At 43.4% G+C, this 25,633-nt stretch overlaps 1 protein-coding gene across 5 annotated transcripts in view; it reads right to left on the reverse strand.

Annotated features, from left to right (window-relative positions):
- Window positions 1–741: 741 nt before the first annotated feature.
- Window positions 742–25,633, reverse strand: part of LOC129713381 (electrogenic aspartate/glutamate antiporter SLC25A13, mitochondrial) — a 133,164-nt gene continuing 108,272 nt past the window's right edge. For 3 of the 5 annotated variants that reach the window (XM_055662401.1, XM_055662421.1, XM_055662429.1), the window contains 5 exons: window positions 19,252–19,392; window positions 11,494–11,632; window positions 7,421–7,579; window positions 7,258–7,345; window positions 745–1,755 (listed from right to left, as the gene is read on the reverse strand). In XM_055662401.1, coding sequence (XP_055518376.1) covers window positions 1,602–1,755; window positions 7,258–7,345; window positions 7,421–7,579; window positions 11,494–11,632; window positions 19,252–19,392 — 681 coding nt within the window. In that variant the 3' untranslated portion in view covers window positions 745–1,601. Of the gene's footprint in view, window positions 1,756–7,257; window positions 7,346–7,420; window positions 7,580–11,493; window positions 11,633–19,251; window positions 19,393–25,633 lie in introns of all 5 variants that reach the window. The other 2 variants (XM_055662417.1, XM_055662410.1) reach the window with 2 other exon arrangements.

The raw sequence follows: 25,633 nt of genomic DNA on the forward strand, positions 1-25,633 counted from the left end.
AAATTATGACACAGACTAGCAATATGGAGGATGTCACCTCTAACTAGGTGACCATAGAGTAATACATCGTCTTCGACAAATAAAACTTCCCCATGCTGACCAACATGTCCCATGTACACTAGTCCCACCTGCCCACGCCTGGCCCATATCCCTCTAAACCTATCCTACTATCCATGTACCTGACCAAATGTCTCTTAAATGTTATGATAGTACCTGCCTCAACTCCTCCGGTAGCTCGTACCATACACCCACCACCCTTGGTGAAAAAAAGTTACCCCCCCCCCCCCCCACCTTAAGCTATGTCCCCTGGTTCTCGATTCCCCTACTCTGGGGAAATGAGTGTGCATTTATCTGATTTATTTCTCTCATGATCTTCCACACCTCATTCTCCTGCACTCTAAATTGCCAATTTGTATCTAAGATAAATGGGCACAGGTTACAGGGACAGAGGTTTAGAGCTAGAGTTGAGGAGAAACTTACCTTTAGAAGTGGATCTGTGGAATCAGCAAATGGTTGCAGAGGCCATTGTTTACTATTTTGAAGTAGCAGATACATTTTGATGCAAAAGGAAAGGGACGTGAAAAATGTGGAAATATGTTTTAAAATGCTAGAAAAACTCATCTGGTCTGAATATTAGTGGAAAGAGAAATAGTTAATGTTTCAGGTCTGGGACCCTTCATCAGAACTGAAAGAAATATGTTAATCTAGGTAGCAGCGAAAGTGGATGGTGGCAGTGGGTGGAACAAAGAGAATTTCTCTGAGAGGGCGAAATAATGGTGTCGCCCATCATCTGCAGGTATGCTCATACACAGCTGAATAATTCTGAGAAAAAGTACTCTAACAAGCTAGGGAGGTGGTCAGTAGTAATACTTGTGCAATTAAAGCATATTGAAGTTTGCACATTCCTTTCAAATCTCATTCATCAAGCACTTCATCCACAACTAGCCATAAGAAGAAGATACCATGTAGAGGAGAAGTATGCTGCAATCAGACATACTAATCAATATCAGCAATCTCTGCAATGTTTATCTGGTTGCAGTCCATCACAATTCTCACAAATGGCTTCAACAACATTATTGTCAATTCAACATGAACATAAAATATGTAAACAATTACAGTAACTGCTGTATTTGGTGTTACAGCTATTCAAACTCAAGTAATCACCTTGCAAGTTGCACAACTCATCAATGTTTAACAACTCACCAATATGGTTCAATTTTGGAACAACTTGTTTCAATAGATATCAAATCATTTTGACATGCAAAATTCCAGTTTCCACTAATTAAATGGATCATTAACTGGATCACCATAATTTCCTTTAATCAAATATTACATCAAGTAATGCAAATCTCACCAGTATGTTGAATCAGCATATTTTTTGAAATATTTACAATCTGCATAACATCACAGTATATAACTAGTTTCAATAAATGAAAAACAATTAATGTAAAGAATGCATTCTATGCTAATAACATATTTTCATTTTTAATTGTGTAAATAAGAAGCAAATTGATAGATTTTTTTTAAAATGGCAAATGTTTCCTCATTCTCTTATGAATCATTCCACAAAGTCCTTTTTGTTCTGCCCTTGGATTCCATGATCATGCATCAGTTGAAAAACGTGGAAGATAAAGCCCAAATTTGCGTTCGATTCCAGCAAATGTGGCAACGACTAATTTATAGCCACCAATGTAATCTGGATTAGGAGCAGGTAAACTAAATCTTGAATGTGGGAATGAAGTTGGTCCAGATTTCCTGTTATTCCAATCCAGAAGAAAATAAAATGTAATAATTAGTTAATAAAATATAACTGTCATAGCAAAGGAGCTTCACATGCTCTACAAGTGTTTTACTTCAAGTACAATAAATAAATGGAAAGAAAGCAAAGAATCATCCTTAATTCCTAACTGTACTTTCTATTCTCAGTGAAGTAACTACATTGAATTTGGTTCATTTGAAAAGAGAAACTGTTTACAAAGAACAATGGCTTCATCCAAAAGTTGAAGTGTACAAGAATTCCCACATTAGAATGCGTTCACCACCATATGGCAGCTAGGTGATCCATTTATAAACAAAATAACTTGCATTCCTCTTACCCACACTGCCTTTAAATCACAAAATCTTGACTACTTCTTACGCGGTTTTCATTCAGGGTTTTCATCTCCAATATCTTAGCTGCACCACCATGCAATCGCTGACCACAATTGTACAAATGTTTTCCATGGGATCTCTCTCCTTCACTTCCATTTATCAGTTTACGGACATTAATTTATTTTGATTAAGTCAACATAAAAAGACCTTGCATATTTTGTCTTACATGGACTAATCTATAAAATTGTAACCTGAAAGGTCAGGGCAGTAGACATTGTGCGCATGCAGCAGCAGCAGACCATCTGATGAAGGAACTTATTATGCACTGTGCATTGAGCAGCATCTGTGGATGGAAAGGAATGGTTGGCGTTTGGGTTGAAACCCTGCAATAGGGTATGGGTTGTCCACTTATCTACGTGGACATTAGCAATATATTTGACAAGAGCCCATGTAGCAGGGTGGGCTGAAGGATTGATCACGTGGGATCCAGGTTGAGCTAGTCATTTCATACTGCATTGGTTTGGTGGTAGAAGTCATAGGTTAGTAGTGGAGGCTGTTTTTCAGATTGGAGGCCTGTGACCAATGGTGTGCAAAAGGGGTTAGTGCTGGGTCCACTCTTGTTAGTGATTTATATTAACTATTTGGATAAGAGTGTAATTGTCATTGTGAATAAGCTTGCACATAACACCAAAAGTGGTGGCATTGTGGATAGTGAAGATGGGTAACTTAGATTATATCAAAATTTAGATGAATTGGGAAAACGAGTTATGGAGCGGCATATAGAATTTTACTTGGGCGAGTGCGAATGCTGCTACTTCCAGTTAAACCAGGATAGGACAGTAAATGGCAGGGCCCTTGAGAATGTTGTACTGTGGAGAGGCCAAGGGATACGTACATAGTTCCCAAGTACATAATCCTGGAGTATTGTGTGCAGTTGCCTTGCTAGAGGAAGGATGATATTTAGCTGGAAAGAGTGCAGAAAAGATTCACAAAGATGTTACTTGGATTGGAGGTCTATGAGTTATAAGCTTAGGCTTTAGACAAAAAAAGACACAAGGTAACAAGGTCAGGCAGAATCTCTGGAGAACATAGGTGACCTTTTGGGTTGTGAAGTTTCTTCAGACTGATTTGTGTGTGCGACGACCTGGAAGAGAACGGGGCCCAAAGTCTAACAAGTGGTAAGAGGATATGTGAAGGAGGTTTGATTGACCAATCAAGTGTTTCTCCTATTTGGATATGACCTCTCATTGACAAATGGAGGAGGCATAATGATCACCGTGAATTTTTCAACATGTTGAAAAATTAGCGCCGACCAGAATGAAGCCGCCATGGAGTTGCGAGAATTCTCGTACCGTAAGTGGGTTGCCAGGAGGTCCTAGTGGGTTGCCAGGAGGTCGAAGATTCGTGTAAGTTGTACCGGTGAATTTCATTGGCTGATTGGGGAAATAAAACTTAAGCAATAGTTTTCAGAACCAAGGATAACCGACCGACAATGTTAATGTCTGCCGAGCTTCACAGCCGTGTATCTCTGGCTTCTTAAAAGTTGTCTCCACTCCTTCTCCCCTCTCTTTAAAAGGACTTACGTGACCCTTCCTGTACACTGTGCTTTCACAGTCTTAATTACAGCGCAAACCTTCCTGTTCAATGCGGCGTGTGTCTGTATTACATTGACTTTGTGCCATGTGAATTTCACTCAGACAGCCCCCCCCCCCCCCCCCGCTTGTCCTGTCCGCTGCCTGCATAATGGGCTGGTGAAAGAAGCGATGCGTGTGCGTGTGTCCGCTCTGACAGTCGCCGGTTTTGCAGGCGCCTGAAAAATCGCCTAAGTGGGACAGGCCTACAAGGAAGACACAAACAATCTCACGGATGTACTAGTGGCCAGACGACCTAGGGTGCCGGAGAAACTGAAGGAAATTCACATTAGGCAGGAAATGGTGTTGGGTAGACTGATGGGACTGAAAGCTGATAAATCCCCAGGGCCTGATGGTCTTAAAGAGGGGGCTCTAGAAATCGTGGACACATTTGTGATGTTCTATAGATTCAGGATCAGTTCCTGTGGATTAGAGGGTAGCTAATGTTATCCCACTTATTTAGAAAGGAGGGAGAGCGAAAACGGGGAATTATAGACCAGTTAGCCTGACATCGGTGGTGGGGAAGATGCTAGAGTCAATTATAAAATATGAAATAGCGGTACATTTGGATAGTGGTAACAGGATCGGTCCGAGTCAGCATGGATTTATGAAGGGGAAATGATGCTTGACACACCTTCTGGAATTTTTTGAGGATGTAATTAGGAAAATGGACAAGGGAGAGCCAGTTGATGTAGTGTACCTGGGCTTTCAGAAAGCCTTTTGGTAAGATCCCACATAGGAAATTAGTGAGCAAAATTAGGGCACATGGTATTAGGGGTACTGACATGGATAGAAAATTGGTTGGCCAAAAGGAAACAAAGATTACGGATTAACGGGCCCCTTTCAGAATGACAGGCAGTGACTAGTGGGGTACCGCAAGGCTTGGTGCTGGGAATGCAGATATTTACAATATACTTTAATGATTTAGATGAAGGGATTAAAAGTAACATTAGAACATTTGCAGATGACACAAAGCTGGGTGGCAGTGGGAACTGTGAGGAGGATGCTATGAGGATGCAGGGTGACTTGGACAGGTTGGGTGAATGGGCAGGTGCATGGCAGATGCAGTTTAATGTGAATAAATGAGAGGTTATCCACTTTGGTGCAAGAACAGGAAGGCAGATTATTATCTGAATGTCGTCAAATTTGGAAAAGGGGAAGTACAATGAGATCTTGTACATCAGTCACTGAAAATAAGCATGCAGGTGTAGTAGCTAATGGCATGTTGTCCTTCATAACAAGAGCTGTTGAGTATAGAAGCAAAGAGGTTCTTCTGCAGTTGTACATGGCCCTGGTGAGAAAAAACGTTTTCACCCAGAGAGTTATGAATCTGTGGAATTCTCTGCCTCAGAAGGCAGTGGAGGCCGATTCTCTGGATGCTTTCAAGAGAGAGTTAGATAGAGCTCTTAAATATAGTGGAGTCAAGGGACATGGGGAGAAGGCAGGAACTGATTGTGGATGATCAGCCATGATCACAGTGAATGGCGGTGCTGGCTCGAAGGGCCAAATGGCCTACTCATGCACTTATTGGCTCTATTGGCTCCAGTCTGAGAATCAAACTTCTACCATCACCCTCAGCTTTCTTCCATGAAGCCAATTTTCTATCCATTCAGTTATCTCTTTGGTTCCCATGCGATCTAACCTTTCAAAAATAATTTGGTTCTAATGGGTTTAATGTATATGGGCAAAAAGATTGGACATGGTGGATTGAAGCGCTCACTTCTGTGCTGTAAGACTCTTATACCAGATCTACATTAGCAGTTGAAGCACAAACAAGAAGGCTAGTTCATCCAACCCTATTGCCTTTGTAAGCCCAGCAAATTGGGACTGGTAAAATAATGCTAACATCATGTATGATATTTACATAATACACAACCAAAGCTCTTGTTTCCACTGAGGTTTGCTCTTTGATGGAACTCAAAACAAACTATAGGTAATATGCCAAGTATATGTAATAAAGCACTTAATATCAACAATAATTTCTAACTTTGAACCCAAGCCTACTAGGTAAGAACACAAGGTGACATTTTGCACTTTCTAAAAATCATTAGAATATGAAGTGCATTAATTAGGAAAACTTACAGAATGTTGTGATATATTGCAAGGGGGATTGAATATAAAAATAGGGCACATTTGGAGTACGTTCTATAAGACTGGTAATAGGCAGGTTGTCTCATGCACAGAGTTTGCTCGCACTAGGCTTGCATTCACTGTAGTTTAGAAGGGTGAAAGACATTTGACTGTTAAGATCCTGAGAGGTCTTGAAAATGTGGATGTGGAGCAGATGCTTCCTCCAGTGAGAAAATCTTGAACTAGGGGCATGTCTTAAAAATTGGGTGCCATCCGTCTAAGATGGATGAGGTAAAAAAAAAATGAGGGTAGTGAGTCTTTGGAACTCTCACAAAGAATGGTAGAAGATTCAATATTTTTAAGGGAGCAGTACATAGATTCCTGGTAAACATATAGGTGGAAAATGATTGGGAATGGTGGGAATGTAGAGTTGAGAGTAATCATGATTTCATTCTATTGTGGAGCAATCTTCAGGGGGCAAGTTGCCTTTTCCTGATCCTGATTCATGTGACTTTGTGCATTGTGTCCCCATAGAATATATTACATATGGAATATGTATTACTCATGGAACAAGTAGCTGATATACTACTTTGATTCAAAAAGGAAATGATCAGGTTTAAAACTAAACTTCCACTATTTTTCTATGCTCTCTTCAAATAATTCAACTTCAGATGTTAATAACAATGAAATGAAGTCTATGGGTGGTATATAATGAGAACAAGGATTGCATACATTGCTGAATAATATACATTGTGTAATAGTGTAAATACAAACTGTAATGACAACATTGCTTCCCATGTAGCTTGTCATGTTCCTGTTGTAATGCAGTTATCACCATGAACTATGTTTGCATTATCCACAGGCATAACCCTCATTTACATAGAAACATAGAAAATAGGTGCAGGAGTAGGCCATTCGGCCCTTCGAGTCTGCGCCGCCATTCAATATGATCATGGCTGATCATCCAAATCAATATCTCATATCTGCCTTCTCTCCATACCCCCTGATCCCTTTAGTCACAAGGGCCACATCTAACTCCCCCTTAAATCTAGCCAATGAACTGGCCTCAACTACCTTCTGTGGCAGAGAATTCCAGAGATTCACCACTCACTGTGTCAAAAATGACTTTCTCATCTCGGTCCTAAAATACTTCCCTCTTATCCTTAAACTGTGTCCCCTTGTTCTGGACTTCCCCAACATCAGGAATAATCTTCCTGCATCTAGCCTGTCCAACCCCTTAAGAATTTTGTACGTTTCTATAAGATCCCCCCTCAATCTTCTAAATTCTAGCGTGTACAAGTCGAATTTTTATTCTAGTACTCAAAACTAAAATAATATAAGTGGATATAGCACAAAATAACTTCAACTTTCCCTGTTTAACAATCCCATTCAGATTAGTCAAAGATCTAGAAAATTAAATCCTCTCCAGGAGAGTTTGGGGGAACAAAATATTAATAATACTTACTTGCCAAAATCAATATGGCACCAATTCTGCAAAAGCTCATAAGTCAACAAAGTAACTCCAAACTGTGGTGAAGATCGGAACACACGTGCTTTGAAGGTAAAAAGAAAATGTTACTAAGATAAAACTATGCCAGGTAAATAAAAGTAAAAATTTATCTGCAAACCTGCTGTTCCTTTCCAGAAAGCATTTTGACCCTCCTGTTGTAGAATCTTCCGAAAACAATCCATCATTCCAGTGTATGTAACTTGACCTTCACGTGCAGAAACCTGTAGCCTTGTTTTGATAACGTCAAAGGGTGTCACCAAAGAAGCTGCAGGCATCGCTAATATGGAAAATTGAAAACACTTAAGAATGAAAGCACATAACAGAAACCATGACAGTTTTAAATTTGGAACAAATAAGAATAACCTACTGAAAACTTAATGATCACTTGGAAAGGCATGCACTAATCAGAGATGGCCATCGTAGCTTTCTCAAGCGCAGATCCTGTCTGACTAATTTGACTGAATTATTTGAAGAGGTAAGAAAGTGTATTAATAAGGTCAATATATACTATTTACTTGGACTTTAGAAAAGTAATTGACAAAGTCCCACATGAGAGACTGGTTCAAAAGGTTAGGGTGCATGAGATCCAGGTAAACTGGATCCAAATATGACTTGGTAATAGGAGACAAATCAAATCCAATTTATTGTTACATGCACAAGAATAGTGAAATACAGGTGTAATGAAAATCTTGCTTGTGGCAGCATGACAGGCACGTGGACACAGCCAATGCACAAAAAGCATAAATTATACAAGATGGTGAAAAAAGACTGCACAAAAAATAAGACATTACTGCAAAACACAATTAAAAAACATTCCATGATAATGCAGAAACAATGTTACTAAAGTAAGATTAGACTTGTCAGGTTGCTTCAAGAACCTGATAGTTTTAGGAAGCGGGGCGGGGCATTCCCTTGCCGGGGGTTGCCAGAGAAGCTCACCGATCACTGACCTGCGGCCTACAACATCTTGAAGCCTCAGTCTGTGGAGCTTCTGGCGGCAGGCATGGAGCGGACCTTCCATCATGGAGCGAGAGATCCCTCGCCAGGGGTCGCTGGAGAAGAGCTCCGACTGCCGGCCTGCGGCCTACAAAATCTTGAAGCAGCGATCTTGAAGGATCTTCAACATCTTGCAGGAGGTGGCCGATTTGGAAGCTCCAGGACGCAGGTTGTCCCGACATCGGCGTCCCGACTATCCCGACCAGAGGGCTTGAACATCGGGCTATCCGTAGCGGCGACTATGGAGGGCCAGGGCCCGGACCATGGGTGAACAAGGAAGGGGGAGGAGGAGGACTGTCTGAACTGTATTGCCTTCCACCACAGTGAAGAATGCTGTGGTGGATGTTGGTGTTGAATTATGTTGTGTATTATGTCCTTTTTTAATTGTAACGCTGCATGGTAAATTCATTTCACTGCCCCTTATGGTGCATGTGACAAATAAATTTGAACCTTTGAACCTCTTCATGATTACATATATGTGCTCGGCCCAGGACAGCACATCCGAGATGTAGCGTCCAGGGAATTGAAGCTGTTAACTATCTTCACCACTGACCCACCAATATAAACTGGCAAGTGGTTTCCCAATTTTCCGTTTTGATGATTAGCTCCTTGGATTCGTTGACGTTGAGCGAGATGTTCATGTTACAGCAGCACTCATCCGGGCGCTCTCTCTCTACTGAACTCTGACTCATCACTGCCCATGATTCGGCCAACAACAGCAAAGTGATCAGCAAATTTATACATGGCTTTGGAGTTGTACCTAGTCACACGATCATGGTTGTAAAGAAGTACAGCAGCAGGCCAAGCATTCATGCAGCCAGTGGTCAGTGAGATGTAGATGCTGTTATATATTTGCAATGATTAAGGTCTTCTGAAGAGAAAGTGAAGAATCCAAAGCGAGATATAGAGGACCAGGATCTCGGAGCTTGATGATGAGTTGGGAGGAGATGATTTTATTGAGCCTCAAGTTGCCATCAATGAACAGCAACGTGACGTATGTGTGGTCGACCTGCTGTGGCAATAGACCAACTGAAGTCTATCAGGTTATTTCTGAGGCAGGAGTTGATTCACACCATTACCAACCTCTTGAGGCATTTCATTAGAGTGGATGCAAATGCTCCCGGACAGTCGACATTGAGGCTGGTTACCTTGCTCTTCATGGGTACCCGTACAATGGATTTCCCCCCCCGATTGGATGCCTGTAACTAATGTGTTCCACATTGTTCAGTGCTGGAACCATTGTTGATTGCAATGTACGTGAATGACTTGAATGTGACACAGGAAGCACGATCAGTTAGTTCACGAATGACATGAACATTTACAAAGTTGGTAAGTAATCTTGAGCGGATATTGATGTTTTGGTGAAATGGACTGAAAAATGACATGAATTTTAATCTAGACAAAGTGAGATGATGCACTTTCAGAGCACTAATGAGACTAGAACATACACCATGTGATAGGATTTTGGGGAGTATTGAGGAAGAGAGCGGCCTTGGAACACAAGCCATAGAGCCTTGATGGTGGTATTGCAAGTGGACAATATGGTTAGGAAGGCATACTGGATACCGGACTTCATTGGTTGGGGTATTTCAATCAGAAGTAGAATGGTAATGCTCCAATTTTATAAAACCTAGGTCAGACTTCAGCTGGAGCACTGCATTGCCGTTCCGGTCACCAAGGTATATGAAGGATGTGATAGCACAGGAGAGGGTGCAGTGCAGATTCACCAAATGTTGCCAATTTCAGAGCAATTCAGTTATGAGGATAAACTGCAAAAACGCAGGGATGGATTCAAAGGGCTGAAACTGGATATCTTAAAGCATTTAAGAGGCGACTTGAATAATATTTTAATCACTTCAGTATAGAGGGCTATGGACCAGCTGCTGATCGATGGGGTTAATACAGAAATATGCCACTAGACTTGGGGAACAGGTTGGGCCTAATGGTTTGTTTCCATGTTACTGATTGTGGATGATCAGCAATGAATGGCGGTGCATGCTCGAAGGGCCAGATGGCCTCCTCCTGCACCTATTTTCTATGTTTCTATGTTGTAAATAAACTGCAGCCATTTAAAATCATCAACGCAAATCTGTTTTAGTTGGGGTAAATGATACAACTATGAGATATAAGTGCAGTAAACTGCCCTCTGCAGCTAAACAGAAACATTTCACAGACATAATATTTCTAATATTTTCAATCATTGAATACTAAAATTTGAACAAACATCTTGTTCCAGAAACTGGATGCCATTTCTGGAATGAACCAAATGAGTCTGCAAAGGTCCTTAACCATTGTGAACTTGTACAACCGTTTCCCAATATTCAAGTAAATCCCAGTCAGGTCTGCAAAATTACAAAATGTATTACAAACTTACGTTATTTGCAGACAGTTGTTTTTAGTCTCAGGCACGGTACAGCTACATTAACAAAGCTAATTGTTCATTTCTGAGAACCTCTACAAGCATAATAATCAGATTAGGCGGCAAAATAATGCAAATACATTACTATTTCCAATGGATACAATTATAATAAAAGTGCATCTAGCTTAATCCAAGAACTCTCACACAGGAAGGAAAGAAAAGCGATTGGGGAATATTCATGCTACTTCACACTGCACTATGGCTAGTGTTACATTTGCAAGAGGTTAATTGGCCCACAAGCTCCACAGATTCATAATATTATCATGTGTGGTAAAATTAGAGGTTAAGGAAATTAAAATAAACAAATTATAAAAAGTAAATGCCAAGGAAGTCATGCACATAGGAGGCATAACACATAAAAATCAGATTTCTTATAATTCAACAAAACTCAAGTAGTTGACCTCTTTGCTGGCGTGATTGGTGTTATCCTTCTGGAAAATTGGTGTTATACTTCTGGAAGATGCTCACTTAATAATTTAATTGTCATGAAATATAATTAAAACTTAAAGCATATTAAATGTGACAAAAACTAGCATTAAAATAACTCACTTGTCTGTTTTTGCCGAAAGGTGCACAGCCTGACTAAAGACATAAATCTCTTGTCACAGTGCTTTAGAGCTTTAATTAATTTTCAGCAGTTTTCCCACAAAGGTGGCCATTTAAAATTATTACTGCGAACACAGATTTTGCCATCGACCAGTGTTACACAGAATTGAGTCAGAGCAACAATTCAATTAAGCAGCCACAATATGTAAAGGCAAAATACAGGTGCTCACCAGCCAAAGATCCAGCAAGCAGCACATTTTTCGAGTTAACCTGCCCAAACTCATCTGCAAAGGCGAGTTTTAAGTTAGAATAACATGGGAAGTAGATAGCAGAGAATGAGATGTCACGTAAAAAACAAGCCTTTGCACCCTGTGGGAAGGAAAATGAAAATTAGTAATTACTATACCTGAGGAAATTAATTAAAACTTGGCTACCACAAAAACGTATACAAATTATAAGGGTTATTACACTGTTATTGGTCTTTGTAACATATCCCAAATTATTCTTGGTAATTATAGTCCAAACAAAACCTTCAGAAAGTTAAACCCTGCTCAGTCTAACACATCCACTTTGTCTACAAACTAAATATTTAGCAGTGCACGTGAGGCACTGGGCTACATCTACAACTTCCTGTAATTTCTTTGGCAGAACTGTTGCCAAACAAAGTTGTAATGCATTCCAATAGGATACTTTGTACAATGCATCCAAGGAAGTTGGACAATAGGTGCATGAGTCGGCCATTCGGCCCCTCGAGCCAGCACCGCCATTCAATGTGATCATGACTGATCATCCACAATCAGTACCCCGTTCCTGCCTTCTCCCCATATCCCTTGACTCAGCTATCTTTAAGAGCTCTGTCTAGCTCTCTCTTGAAAACATCCAGAGAACCAGCCCTCCGAGGCAGAGAATTCCACATACCCACATGGATTTTCCTAATCTCTGTTCTAAATGGCTTACCCCTTAGTCTTAAACTGTGGCCCCTGGTTCTGGACTCCACCAACATCGGGAACATGTTTCCTACCTCTAGCGTGTCCAAACTCTTAATAATCTTATGTTTCAATAAGATTCCCTCTCATCCTTCTAAATTCCAGAGTTCCAGCTGGCCATTCTATCAACATATGACAGTCCCACCATCCCTGGAATTAATCTCGTGAACCTACGCTGCACTCCCTCAATTGAAAGAATGCCCCTCCTCAAAAATGGCACACAATACTCCTGGTGTGGTCTCGCTAGGGCCCTGTACAACTGCCGAAGGACCTCTTTGCTCCTATACTCAACTCCTCTTGTTATGAAGGCCCACATGCCATTTTCTTTCTTCACTGCCTGCTGTACCTGCGTGCTTACTTACTTTTGATGAACAAGGACCCCTCAGATCCCGTTGTACTTCCCCTTTTGTCAACTTGACTCCATTTAGATAATAATCTGCCTTCCTGTTTTTGCCACAAAAGTGGATAACCTCACATTTATCCACATTACACTGCATCTGCCATGCATCCGCCCACTCACCAAACCAGTCCAAGTCACTCTGCATCCTCATAGCATCCTCTTCACAGTTCACACAACCACCCAGCTTTGTGTCATTTGCAAATTTGCTAATGTTACTTCTAATCTAAATCATTAATGTATCCTGGGTGGGCGGCGCGACTCACGTCGCAGCGGCCTCTGCAGTCCATCTGTCTTTTTTTTATTTTTTGTCTCGTTTGAGTGTAGTTTATAATGTTTTTTTAACTGGGTATGTGTGTGGGGGGTGGGGAAACTTTAAAAATATTTTCCCTGTACGGAGGACCCGACCTTTTCCTTGTCGGGTCTCTGTTGTCGTTGGGGCCTAGCACCGTGGAGCCTATGGATTCTTACCATAGCGGAGCTAGCCGAGTTCGGAGTGGGAGGAGCTGTGGTGGCTCGCAGCTGCAGCCCCACCCCGCAGATTTGGAGGCTCCAGCCGCAGGTCTGGTGGACGATAACACCGGGAGCCCGCGGGTCCCTGGTGGGAGACCGCTTTTCGAGGCTTCCGCAATGGCGACTTCTCCCGCCCGAGTTGCGGGGATGAGGATGTCCTGGAGCGGGGCTACATCACCCGGAGCGGCTTTAAATGGCCGCGGGACTTGCTAGCGCCTGCCGGGGGCTCCAACATCAAGTCCCAGAGCGTGGCCTTGCATCGCCCGGCGCGGCTTTAATGGCCGCGGGACTTACTTACCATCGCCCGCCGGGGGCTTTGACTCTGACATCGGGAGGAGAATGGGGATTGCAGGGGAGATATAAGTCTTTGCCTTCCATCACAGCGAGGTGGAGATGTTTGTGTAAATTGTGTTGTGTCTTGGTTCTTCTACTTGTTTGTTTGACTGCAGAAACCAAGTTTCGTTTGAACCTCAATGAGTATTAAATAAATTGTATCATTGTATTGTATCATTGTATATTGTAACTAGCTGCAGTCCCAGCACTGAGCCTTGCGGCACCCCACTAATCACTGCCTGGCATTCTGAAAGGGACCCGTTAATATCGCTACTTTGTTTCCTGTTTGCCAACCAATTTTCTATCCATGTCAGCACCCTACCCCCAATACCATGTGCTCTAATTGTGCCCACTAATCTCCTATGTGGGTGGGAGCTTATCAAATGCTTTCTGAAAGTCCAGGTACACTACATCCACTCGCTCTCCCTTGTCCATTTTCTAGTTACATCCTCAATAAATTCCAGAAGATTAGTCAAGCATGATTTCCCCTTCGTAAATCCATGCTGACTCGGACTGATCCTGTTACTGCTATCCAAATGTGCCTCTATTTCATCTTTTATAATTGACTCCAGCATCGTTCCCACCACCGATATCAGGCTAACTGGTCTATAATTCCCTGTTTTCTCTCTCCCGCCTTTCTTAAAAAGTGGGATAACATTAGCTACCCTCCAATCCACAGGAACTGATCCTGAATCTATAGAACATTGGAAAATGATCACCAATGCGCAAGTCGTTAGAGACATGCTAAACTTCTATCATCTTCTGAGGCATTGGAGAGCTCTTGGCCATAGCTTCAATTTGCTTGGTCCATGACAAATGGTTTGTGATATTTATGCCCAGGAACTCTCAACCATCTGACGTTGGCACTGTTGATACTGACAGGAGTGTACACACCATCTTGTTTTCTGAAATCAATAACTGGCTCCTTCGTATTGTTGACATTGAGGGAGAGGTTATTTTGTTGATACCATGTCACTAAACTTGGATCTCCTACATGTACATTTTCTCATTGTGACAGACTCGATCCACTATGTTAATGTCAGCTGCAAACCTATAGTTAGTGCAGAATTTGGCTGTAGTCATGAGTGTATAGTAAGGTGTTGAGATCACATCCTTCCAGGCACTGGTATTGAGAACTATCATGGAGGATGTTTTGTATACTATCCTATTGTTGTCTATGGATCAGGCAGTCTAAGATCTAGTTGTAGAGGACTACTTACTCCTAGGTCCACTAATAATGTATTGTCTATCTATTTGCTGTGTAGTTGCATTCAAATGCGCCTATAAAGCTGCAACAAGAATGTAATTGTTTAAGAAGGAACTGCAGATGCTGGAAAATCGAAGGTAGACAAAAGTGCTGGAGAAACTCAGCGGGTGCAGCAGCATCTATGGAGCGAAGGAAATAGTAAACGTTTTGGGCTGAAACCCTTCCTCAGACTGATGTAGGGTGGGGGGGTGAGAAGAAAGGAAGAGGAGGAGCCCGAGGGCTGAGGGAGAGCTGAGAAGAGGAGGAGCCCGAGTGCTGAGGGAGAGCTGAGAAGGGGAGGAGACAGCAATGGCTACCGGAAATTGGAGAAATAAATGTTTATGCCGTTAGGGTGCAAACTGCCCAAGCGGAATATGAGGCCCGGTGGGCACAGTGCATGAACAATTAAATGCACTTGATTTTTGATCAAAACGCACCTTGATATGTAGTGGGACAGACTGGAGATTTTGTGGCCATGAGTGGGATTCTAAGGTGGTTGATTGCCTCCTGGGTACCAGGGTCAAGGATTCTCTGAGATGTTGCTAAACACATTTAACTGTGAGACCGCATCGTCTGTGGATCAGTTCGGACGGTATGCAAATTGTAGCGGATCCATGTTGCGAGGGAGGAAGGCGCAGATGTGTTTCTAAACCAGCCTCTCAAAGCATTTCATGACTACTGAGGTGAGGGCCACCGGACGGTAGTCATTCAGACAAGCTGGGGAGGCATTTTTTAGTACAGGTACAATGATGGATTTTATAACAGTCTCAGAATCTGAACAGGAACTTCCATTTTAAGAACTAGAAATCCCTACAATCCTGAACATTCAGAGACAGAATTAGCAGTTTTTCCTCAAAATAATTTTCTGTTAATGCAAGTAAATTTATATGTTGAAAATAGGCTCTTTAATATGGAACACACAGAATTATTCATTATATATTACAATTTGCTTACAAAAATTAATGAAATTCTATTTACAAAGCAACTCAGCTTTAATCGGATAAGACTGCTTTTCAAATATGAACCAATTACTATCCTTTAACCATTTCAACATAACTCTCATCCTAACTTCCAATGAAAATCCCAGTCGTCGCATTCTTTCATCATGTCAGTCCCGCCATCCAGAGAATTAAGCTGGTGACACTGCACTCCCACAATAGCAATAATGTCCTTCCACAAATTAGACCAAAATTGCACACAGGGCCCTGTACAACTGCAGTAGGACCTCATTGTGAGAGGATTTGAGTTTATGAGCAATGAAAGCTAACATGCCATTAGCTTTCTTCACTGCCTGCTGTACCTGCATGGTTACTTTCAGTGACTGATGTACAAGCACACGCAGGTCTCGTTTGACCTCCCCTTTTCCTAATCTGACACCATTCAGAAAATAATCTGCTTTCCTGTGATTGCCACCAAAGTGGATAATCTCACATTTATCCACATTATACTGCATCTGCCCACTCACCCAACTTATTCAAGTCACCCTGCAGCCTCATAGCATCCTTATTGAAACCAACACTGCGACCCAGCTTTGTGTCATCCATAAACTTAGAGATGTCACATTTAATTCCCTCGTCTAATTTGTTAATATATATTGTAAATAACCGGGGTCCTAGCACTGACCCCACTGGCACCCCACTAGACAATGAACAATATGATGGTTGTTCAGTAACTGTTGTCAAGACATCTAAATCTACTATTTCTGAATTTATAAAATTATAAAATTACAGGCTCTCTGTATTGACTGCAATAATAATGAATGTATTATTGTCAAGCGTAATAAGTTCTTTGTGAAACTGAAGTATTGTGATAGGAGAGGTTTTTGATGATTGATCCATCAGCAGGTATGGCTCAGAATCATTGTGCGATAACTGGGCAGAGTTTTGACAGTACTTTTAATTGGTATCATCTCAGATTTTCTCTTATTTTCTCCATTATCAGCTTGCAGCAGATAGAGGGATCTCTTCAGTCAATCATTATATCTTGTGTCCCAGTCAATCATTATATCTTGTGTCCTAGTTTCAACCTGACTGACTTATTGTAAGAAACTGAGATGTCAAATTTTACTCCAGCTCTGTGCTACCTTTTACACACGTAATTTTCCATGATTTTCCATTCTAGAAGTCTGTCTGTCTGTCTGTCAGTCTCATCTTGACCACTGACGTAATTTTGCGCAAAAACGATCCCCCAGAGCGCTACAATTTTTCGCCACCTTACTCACCATTCTCCTCTGCTGCAAGTTAAATAAGTTTTGTTCTGATCGGTGAAATAGTACAAAAGTTATGAAGGTTTAAAAATCGTAAAAACCGTCCCTTCCGGAACCTGCTGTCAGTAACGCAGTGAGGAGAATAAAAAGCTGAAGGGGCTGAGTCTGTTGAGGAGCCCGCGGACCGCTTCTGCGGCGACCAGCATGACCAGCGGAAGCTGCTGAGTTGAACAGGAAGCCTCTGAGTGAATCCGGAGTGGGACCAGGATCTGCGGCGTGAGGCCGAAAGCTGAAGATGCGGGGTGAGCAGAGAGCTGCGTATGCTGCGACCACCCCCCCTTCCCCCACACCCCTTTCTCCCACTCCCCCTTACCCCACACCCTTCCCCCACACCCTCTACCCCAACACACCTTTCCCCACGCCCCCTTTCACCTCCCCCCCCCTTTCACCCTCCCCCCCTTTCACCTCCCCCCTTCCCCCCCCCCCCCCTTCCCCACCGCCCCTTCCCCACCCAGGTTGCGTTGGGGGAACAGGCCTCCCGTGTCACTGGGACCCAACGGGTCCCACTTAGTCTAGTATACTTATAAAACTCTGATCTTTGATGTGTATTTATTCGTGTGTGTGTGTTTGTGTATAATCACATCTTCACTCAAAAACGACGTGCTAATGGTAAAATTTTTTACATATTCCAGTAGAGATTTTTCCATCGCCTTATCTGAAAATGTCGTGCTTTATTTCTCGAGTTATTACTGAAAATGTTAAATACTGAAAAAAAGACTCTTTTGCTGATGACGTCACAATGGGTCTGCACTGTCTTGCTCGCGCTGTGAGTGACGTCACCCCCCGCCTCCCTACTCCTTGGCTGCCCGCCCCGTTCCCCCCTTCTCTCCCTCCTCCCTCCCCCTCCCCTCCTCTCCTCTCCTTCTCACCCCCACCTCCTCTCCCAAGCTCCCCATCCCCTCTCTCAAAACCCCCACCCCTCTCTCTACCCTCCTCACTTCCCCTCCCCCTCCCCCCCTTTTGTCTCTGCCCTCTCTCTACCCCTCTCCCTCTCTAGATGCGCCTGCGAGTTGGGGGCTATGAGTGAGTGGATAGGGTGGAGATGGGATAGTAGTGTGTGTGTGTGTGTGTGTGTGTGTGTGTGTGTGTGTGTGTGTGTGTGTGTGTGTGTGTGTGTGTGTGTGTGTGTGTGTGTGTGTGTGTGTGTGTGTGTGTGTGTGTGTGTGTGTAATCACATCTTCGCAAAAAATCTACGCAGTAACGATAACATTTTTACAAATTCCGGTAGACATTTTTCCCGTGGAGTCTAAAACCACATTATCTGAAAAATTTGTGCTTTATTTCTGAATATATTTTGAGTTATTACTGAAAATATTCAAAAATCTGACAACATTTTGAAATAAAAACAACTGTCTTTTGCTGATGACGTCACAATGGGTCTGCGCGTCTTGCTCGCCCTGTGAGTGACGTCCTTCTCCTCTCCCAAGCCCCCCATCTGCTCTCCCAAGCCCTCCTCCCCTCTCTCTCCCCCTCCTCACTTCCCCTCCCTCTCTCTCTCCCCCTCTCTATCGCCCCTCTCTCCCCCCCTCTGTCTCTGCCCCTCTCTCTGCTCCTCTCTCTGTGTCTCAACCCCTCTCTCTCTCTGTGTGCCCTCTCTCTCACTACCCCTCTCCCTCTCTAGATGCACCTGCGAGTTGGGGGCTATGTGTAAGTGGATAGGGCGGGCATGGGGTAAAAGGAGCGAATGAATAATATTAATATAAAAATAAAGAGGGTGGATAGTGTGTGTGGGGTGGTTAGTGTGTAAGTGACATTGCAGGCCCCTGCAACTGCTCGTTGAAAGGACGGGACCCAATGGGTCCCACTTGGTCTAGTAACTATTAAAAGTCTGATCTTGTATGTGGATTTGTGTGTGTGTGTGTATATAAAATCACATCTTCGCAAAAAATCTACGCGGTAACGATAAAATGTTCACATATTCAGTAGACATTTTTCCCCCGAGTCCAAATTTGCCTATCTGTTATATTCTGAATATTGGTGAATCTAAATTGGTGTTGGCTGTAATCTGATAGTTACAGTTGTATCAACTGTGGGGAAGTATATAGGTGGATATTAGAAAAGTTTAGCAGGAGCATATGCATGGATAGAATGGAGAAATAATCCGTGACAGGGAAAAACCTATTACCTTCACCCAAATTATGGAAATGTTTATGCCTGCTCCTTTATTGCACGTAAAATTATTGAACATATACAACCATGCTAAACACCTGCTTACTTCAAAGACCTAACTAAGAATTCTCACAGTACCTTATATAATCCAGTGAACCCCAAATGCTTGATGACGTTCCATGCGTTGACACGGGAACCCACGGTGATTTCACCTGCCACCTGCAACCGGATCTTGACAATCTCTAGAGGATTAGTGAAGATAACTTGTGAAGCACCAGCCTACAAAAAGAATTAACATATTATCCAGCCACAATTTGATAACTGCACATGAGTACCTACACAAAACATAAGTGTTTTCAAATTGTGTTTGATATACAACCTTGTTTTCAGCATTATGTAACTTTTCATTGCACCTGTGCAAACCATATTTCCAATTCAATAAGATATTTTAACATTCATAAAGTCAGTCCCTAAATCAATACACACCAAAATTGATAGCCATAAATCATTATTCTTTTGAGCAAATTATGCTACTAATAAATATTTCCTTTCTCACCTTAAACCTATGCTGTCTGGTTCTCAATTCCTCTACCCTGTTTAAAAAAAAACCCCAGTGCATTCACCCTATCTATTCTCATGATTTTATACACCTCTACAAGATCACCTTTCAACCTCTGGTATAAGGAATAAAGTCCGGCCTGCAAAACCTATCTCTGTCATACAAGCCCTCGGGTTCTGCTAACATTGTCTGCACCCTTTCCAGCTTAATGGCAACTTTCCTATTGTGGGGTGACGAAGCAGGAACACAATACTCCAAGGGCGGCCTCACCAAAGTCTTGTACAACTGCAAAAATAATATACCAACTTCTATACCCAATTCCTTGAGCGATGAAGGCCAATGCGCCAAACGCCTTGTTCGCCACTCTATTTACATGATGACATTTAGAGTGAACTATGTATCTGCACGTTTAGATCCTTTTGCTCTACAGCACGCCCCAGGGCCCTTTTGTTCACTATTAAGGACATGCCAAGGTTTGACTTCCCAAAATGCAACATTTTACACATCTCTGAATAAAATTCCATTTTTTTCACCGAATTAAAATCTGAATTTTACTACTTTAATTTAAATTCCCTTCTACCAGGATTGGAGAAGAACTTGTACCTCTCAATTAATAGTTCTAGCCTCTGCATATCAAAGGTCAAAGGTATCAGAGGTATTTTATTAGTCACATTCACATACACCAAGGTGTAGTGAAGTGAAATGCTTTTTGCCATTTTGCAGCACACAAAAAAAGAATACAGACATAACACCAATGAGAGTCTTAAACACATAGAACATCCCCCCACAATGGCTCCCACCATGAGGGAAGGCACAAAGTCCAGTCCCCAACCCCAGTTCACCCATAGTCGGACCCATTGAGGCCTCCACAGTTGCCTCTATGGAGGCCCGATGTTCCTGGCCGTTCTCGCCGGGTGATGATGCTCCGACGTCGGGAGAGTCCTCCCAGTGGCCTGGGAACCCTGGAACGGCCGCTTCCGCACTGGAGGCCTCGGCTTCCGAAGCCAACAAGGCTGCGCCGGTTGGAGCTCCACAACTGGCGATCTCATCTAGAGATCCCAGGCTCTCGATGTTAAGTTCAGTGCTGCCGCCCACAGCTGGTTGCTCCACAGTCCCGCAGCTCTGCGATGTTTTACCCGGCGGTCTCAGCTCACCGGAGCTCCAGCGCGGCGACCCAGGCAAGGCATCGCCCGCTCCACGATAGCGCTCCAGCGTTGTGCCGCCGCCGAAGCCGAGGTTCTAGGCGGTTCCCTACAGGAAATGCCGCTCCAGGTAGGCCGCGAGGACAGATCGAAGCTGCAGCCCGGACAAAAGCCACCTCTCCGACCAGGTAGGGACCCTGAAATGTAGTTTCCCCCTCCCCCCCCCACCCCCTACATAAAAAAAGTCTAAGCCTCCAAACAAAACACTTAACTAACTAAAATAAAAAATGATGAGACAGACAGCAGCTGGCTGGGCAGCCGTGCACAGGACAGCGCCCCCCGACGGATACCATATCTGCATTCCTGCACTGGAGTTTCATGTTCCATCTTACAAATTTTTTTTTTCATCAACGCTGTACACTCTTCTGTGAACCAAATTTCTGGATTTGGTTCCCTAGCTTGAATTTGAAACACCCAATCTTTAAGAGTCTCCAAGTTTTACTTTACAGTTTTGGGTTCTATTGATCCGGTCTAGCTGAGTTGTCGTGCCCCCCCTCCCTGATACTTAGCTTTCCACCAATTTATAAATTCCCTTTGGACTCTCTTTGCCCCTCACTATTATTGATCTAAACCTTTATGATCCACTGATCAATATGAAGCATGAGGATCAGACAGGCATGCTCTGGGCCACTTAAACGTTTAAATTCCACTTGGGTAATGCAGTGGGAATGGACACAGGCTTGGTAAAGCATTTCCTCTAATTTCCGAAGAAAGGCAACCAAGTATAGTTATAATCTCCGAGGACATTGCGGGAAACTAGAGTGGAAATTGAGGAAGCCCTGGTTGAAATTTATGAGTCGTCCTTAAATACAGGAAAGATGCCGGAAGACTGGAGGGTGGCAAATGTTGTGCCTCTTTTCAAGAAGGGCTGCAGGGAAAATGCTGGGAACTATAGGCCGGGAGCTTAACATCTGTAGTTGGTAAATTACTGGAGATTATTCTGAGGGATAGGTTATACAGGCATTTGGATGGGCAAAGGCTGATTAGGGATAGTCAGCATGGTTTTGTACGTGGAAGGTCGTATCTCACAAATCAATCAGATTTTTTTGAAGACAGGACCAAAAAAGTTGATGAGGGCAGAGCTGTAGATGTTGTGTACATGGACTTCAGTAAGGCATTCAACAAGGTTCCACATGGTAGGCTGCTCTGGAAGGTTAGATTGCATGGGATCTAAGGAGAGATAGTTGAATGGATAGGAAATTGACTGCGTGGAAGGAAGCAGAGGGTGATGGTGGAGGGTTGCTTCTCGGACTGGAGGCCTGTGACTAATGGTGTGCCTCGGGGTTTGGTGTTGGGCCTGTTACTGTTTGTCATCTACATCAATGAATTGGATGAGAACATATAGAGCAAGATTAGCTGATGATACAAAAGTTAGTGGTTTTGCATATAGTGAAGATGGTTGTGAAAGATTGCAGCAGGATCTGGATAGATTGGCCAGGTGGGCGGAGGAATGGTTGATGGAATTTAATACAGAAAAGTGTGAGGTGCTGCATTTTGGGACGTAGAACAAGGTCAGGACCTACACAGTAAATGGTAGGCCTCTGGGTAGTGTTGTAGAGCAGAGGGATCTAGGAGTACAGTTGCATGGTTCCAAGGTAGTCAAAAAGGCTTTTGGTACTTTGGCCTTCATCAGTCAGAGTAATGAGTATAGAAGTTGGGAGGTCATGTTGCAGTTGTATAAGACGTTGGTGAGACCGCATTTAGAATATTGTGTTCAGTTCTGGGCACCATGGTATAGGAAAGATATTGTCAAGCATGAAAGGGTTCAGAAAAGATTTACAAGGATGTTGCCAGAACTAGAGGGAGTGAGCTATAGGGAGAGGTTGAGTAGACTGGGTCTCTATACCATGGGGCGTAGAAGGATGAGGGGAGATCTTATAGAGGTATACAAAATCATAAGAGGAATAGATTGGGTAAAGGCACAGAGTCTTTTGCCCAGAGTAGGGAAATCGTGGACGAGAAGACATAGGTTCAAGGTGAAGGGGAAAAGATTTAATAGGAATCCAAGGGGTAAATTTTTCACATAAAGTTTGTGTGGAACAAAACTGCCAGAGGAGGTAGTTGAGGCTGGGACTATCCCATTGTTTAAGAAACAGTTAGACGGGTACATGGATAGGACAGGTTTGAAGGGATATGGACCAAGCGCAGGCAAGTGGGACTAGTGTAGCTGGGACATTTTGGTGGTGTGTGTGGGTTGGGTCAAGGGCCTGTTTCCACACTGTATCACTCTACACTAATATCATTTTGTGAAAATTTACTAAAGAGCCCTGCTTGCTGTAAAGACTCTTTCCCCATCTCCCAATTCCTCCGTCTACGCCGCATCTGCCACCACAGGATGAAGCATTCCGTACCAGTGCATCAGAGATGTCCTCAATCTTTAGGGAACAGGGGTTCCCCTCCTCTATTATAGATGAGTTTCTCACCAGGGTCTCTTCTATATCCCGCAGCTCCACTCTTACTCCCCATCACCCTACTCGTGACAAGGATAGAGTCCCCCTTGTCCTCACTTTCCACCCCATCAGCCGATGCATACAACATATAACCCTCCGACATTTTCATCACCTCCAACGAAATCCTACCACTGGCCACATCTTCCCATCTCCTCCACTTTCTGCTTTCCACAGAGACCGTTCCCTCCCTAACCCCCTGGTCAATTTGTTCCTTCCTACCCAAACCACCCCTTCCCCGGGTCCTTTCCCCTGCAACCGCAGGAAATGCTACACTTGCCGCTTTACCTCCGACCGCGAATCCATCCAAGGACCCAATCAGTCTTTCCAGGTGAGGCAGAGATTCACCTGCACCTGCTCCAACCTCATCTACTGCATCCGCTGTTCCAGGTGCCAACTTCTCTACATCGGCGAAACCAAGCGCAGGCTCGGCGATCGCTTTACCCAACACCTCCGCTCAGTTCGTATTAACCAACCTGATCTCCCGGTTGCTCAGCACTTCAACTTCCCCTCCCATTCCAATCTGACCTTTCTGTCCTGGGCCTCCTCCATTGCCAGAGTGAGGCCCAGCGCAAATTGGAGGAACAGCACCTCATATTTCGCTTAGGTAGTTTACACCCGTGGTATGAACATTGACATCTAATTTTAGATAGCCCTTGCTTTCTCCCCTCCCTCCCTTCCACCCCCATGCCTTTCCCCCACTCCCCCCTTCTCTCTCTCTCCCCCCTTCCTCTCTCCCGCCCCCCTCTCTCTCCCTCCTCTCTCTCTCCCCCTCCTCTCTCTCCCCCTCCACTCTCTCCCTCTCCTCACCCCCTTCCTCCTCTTCGCCCACCTCCCCTCTCCCCTTCCCCCACCCCTCTCTACCCCCCTCACCCACCCTTTCCCCCTCTACCACCCCCTCATCGCTCTCCTCCCCCCCCCCCCATCCTCCTCCCCCTCTCTCCCTTCCCCCTCCCCTTCCCCTCTCTCTCCCACTCCCCACTCTCTCCATCGCCCTCTCCCCCCTCCATCTCCTGCCCTTCTGTCTCTCCCCATTCTCTCTCTGCCCTCACTCTCCACCCCCCTGCTAGTTGGGGGCTATGCGTTAGTGGATAGGGCGGTTATGGGGTAAAAGGAGCAAATTAATAATATTAATACAATATCAAGGGGGGTAGTTAGCGTGTTAGCGGGGGGGGGTAGTAGTTAATGTATGTGTGGGGATGGTTAATGTTTGTGACGCCGCATGCCGCCCCCCCTCCCCCCCCCCCCCCCTTCAACCGCACGTTGGGGGAACAGACCCAACAGGTCTGCACTTGGTCTAGTAACAAATAAAAGTATCTTTCCAGAGATCCTATGAATGTTTCATCGACATAGGTATTCTTAGGTATTCTTAGCTGAACTATTCCTTTGAAAGATATGAGAAAAAAGTTAATTGATTCCATATATTATGCGATTCCAAAATATTTCAACATATAAGACATTTCAGTGTCTGCACACAGATACAATTCATCGCTATGGTTTACGCAGCTGAGTAAAAAACAGATATGTTTCTCAAAGGTGCACACATTCTATTTTGCACCTTAGAATAAGCACAATGCGTTTGAAGACATCAAAAGGAGGCTATAAGCAGGACAAAATAGAATCTACACAATAACTGCATAATTAAGCAATGTGATTACCAAATATAAACATATTTCTGTTTCAATTGAATCCTGAAGACATGGCGGTTGAGAACTACAACCTTAAGACTCTTAAAAACATTCACCGAGAGTGGTGAATCTCTGGAATACTCTGTCACAGAATGTAGTTGAGGCCAATTCATTGGCTATATTTAAGAGGGAGTTAGATGTGGCCCTTGTGGCTAAAGGGATCAGGGGGTATGGAGAGAAGGCAGGTACAGGATACTGAGTTGGATGATCAGCCATGATCATATTGAATGGCGGTGCAGGCTCGAAGGGCTGAATGGCCTACTATGCGCCTATTTTCTATGTTTCTTAAAGAGGGAAAAGCATTATGACTTATCTTTTAAATAGCAGCAGCAGTCCAAATGTGTATCAAAATAATTTTAATTGACACGGCAAAACCTCAAGGCATGAATGGGTTTTCAGCTACCATCTTCAGAGTCTGGGATCATATTATTAGGTGGACTTGTGGCAAAAAAAATGTATTTAAAAAAGGCATGAACTATACTAAATAAACTGGGAAGAAATCATCCTAATGACAAGCTGGCAAAGAATCTAACACACATAATCTTTAATAGTTGACGAACAAGCCTAATTCACAGGCATTGGTTTCAAAAGTATAATTAAAAAGTGAATAAGAGAAAAGATAAG

Source organism: Leucoraja erinacea, chromosome 2 (genome assembly GCF_028641065.1).
Source record: "Leucoraja erinacea ecotype New England chromosome 2, Leri_hhj_1, whole genome shotgun sequence".
NCBI classification, from domain to species: Eukaryota; Metazoa; Chordata; class Chondrichthyes; order Rajiformes; family Rajidae; genus Leucoraja; species Leucoraja erinaceus.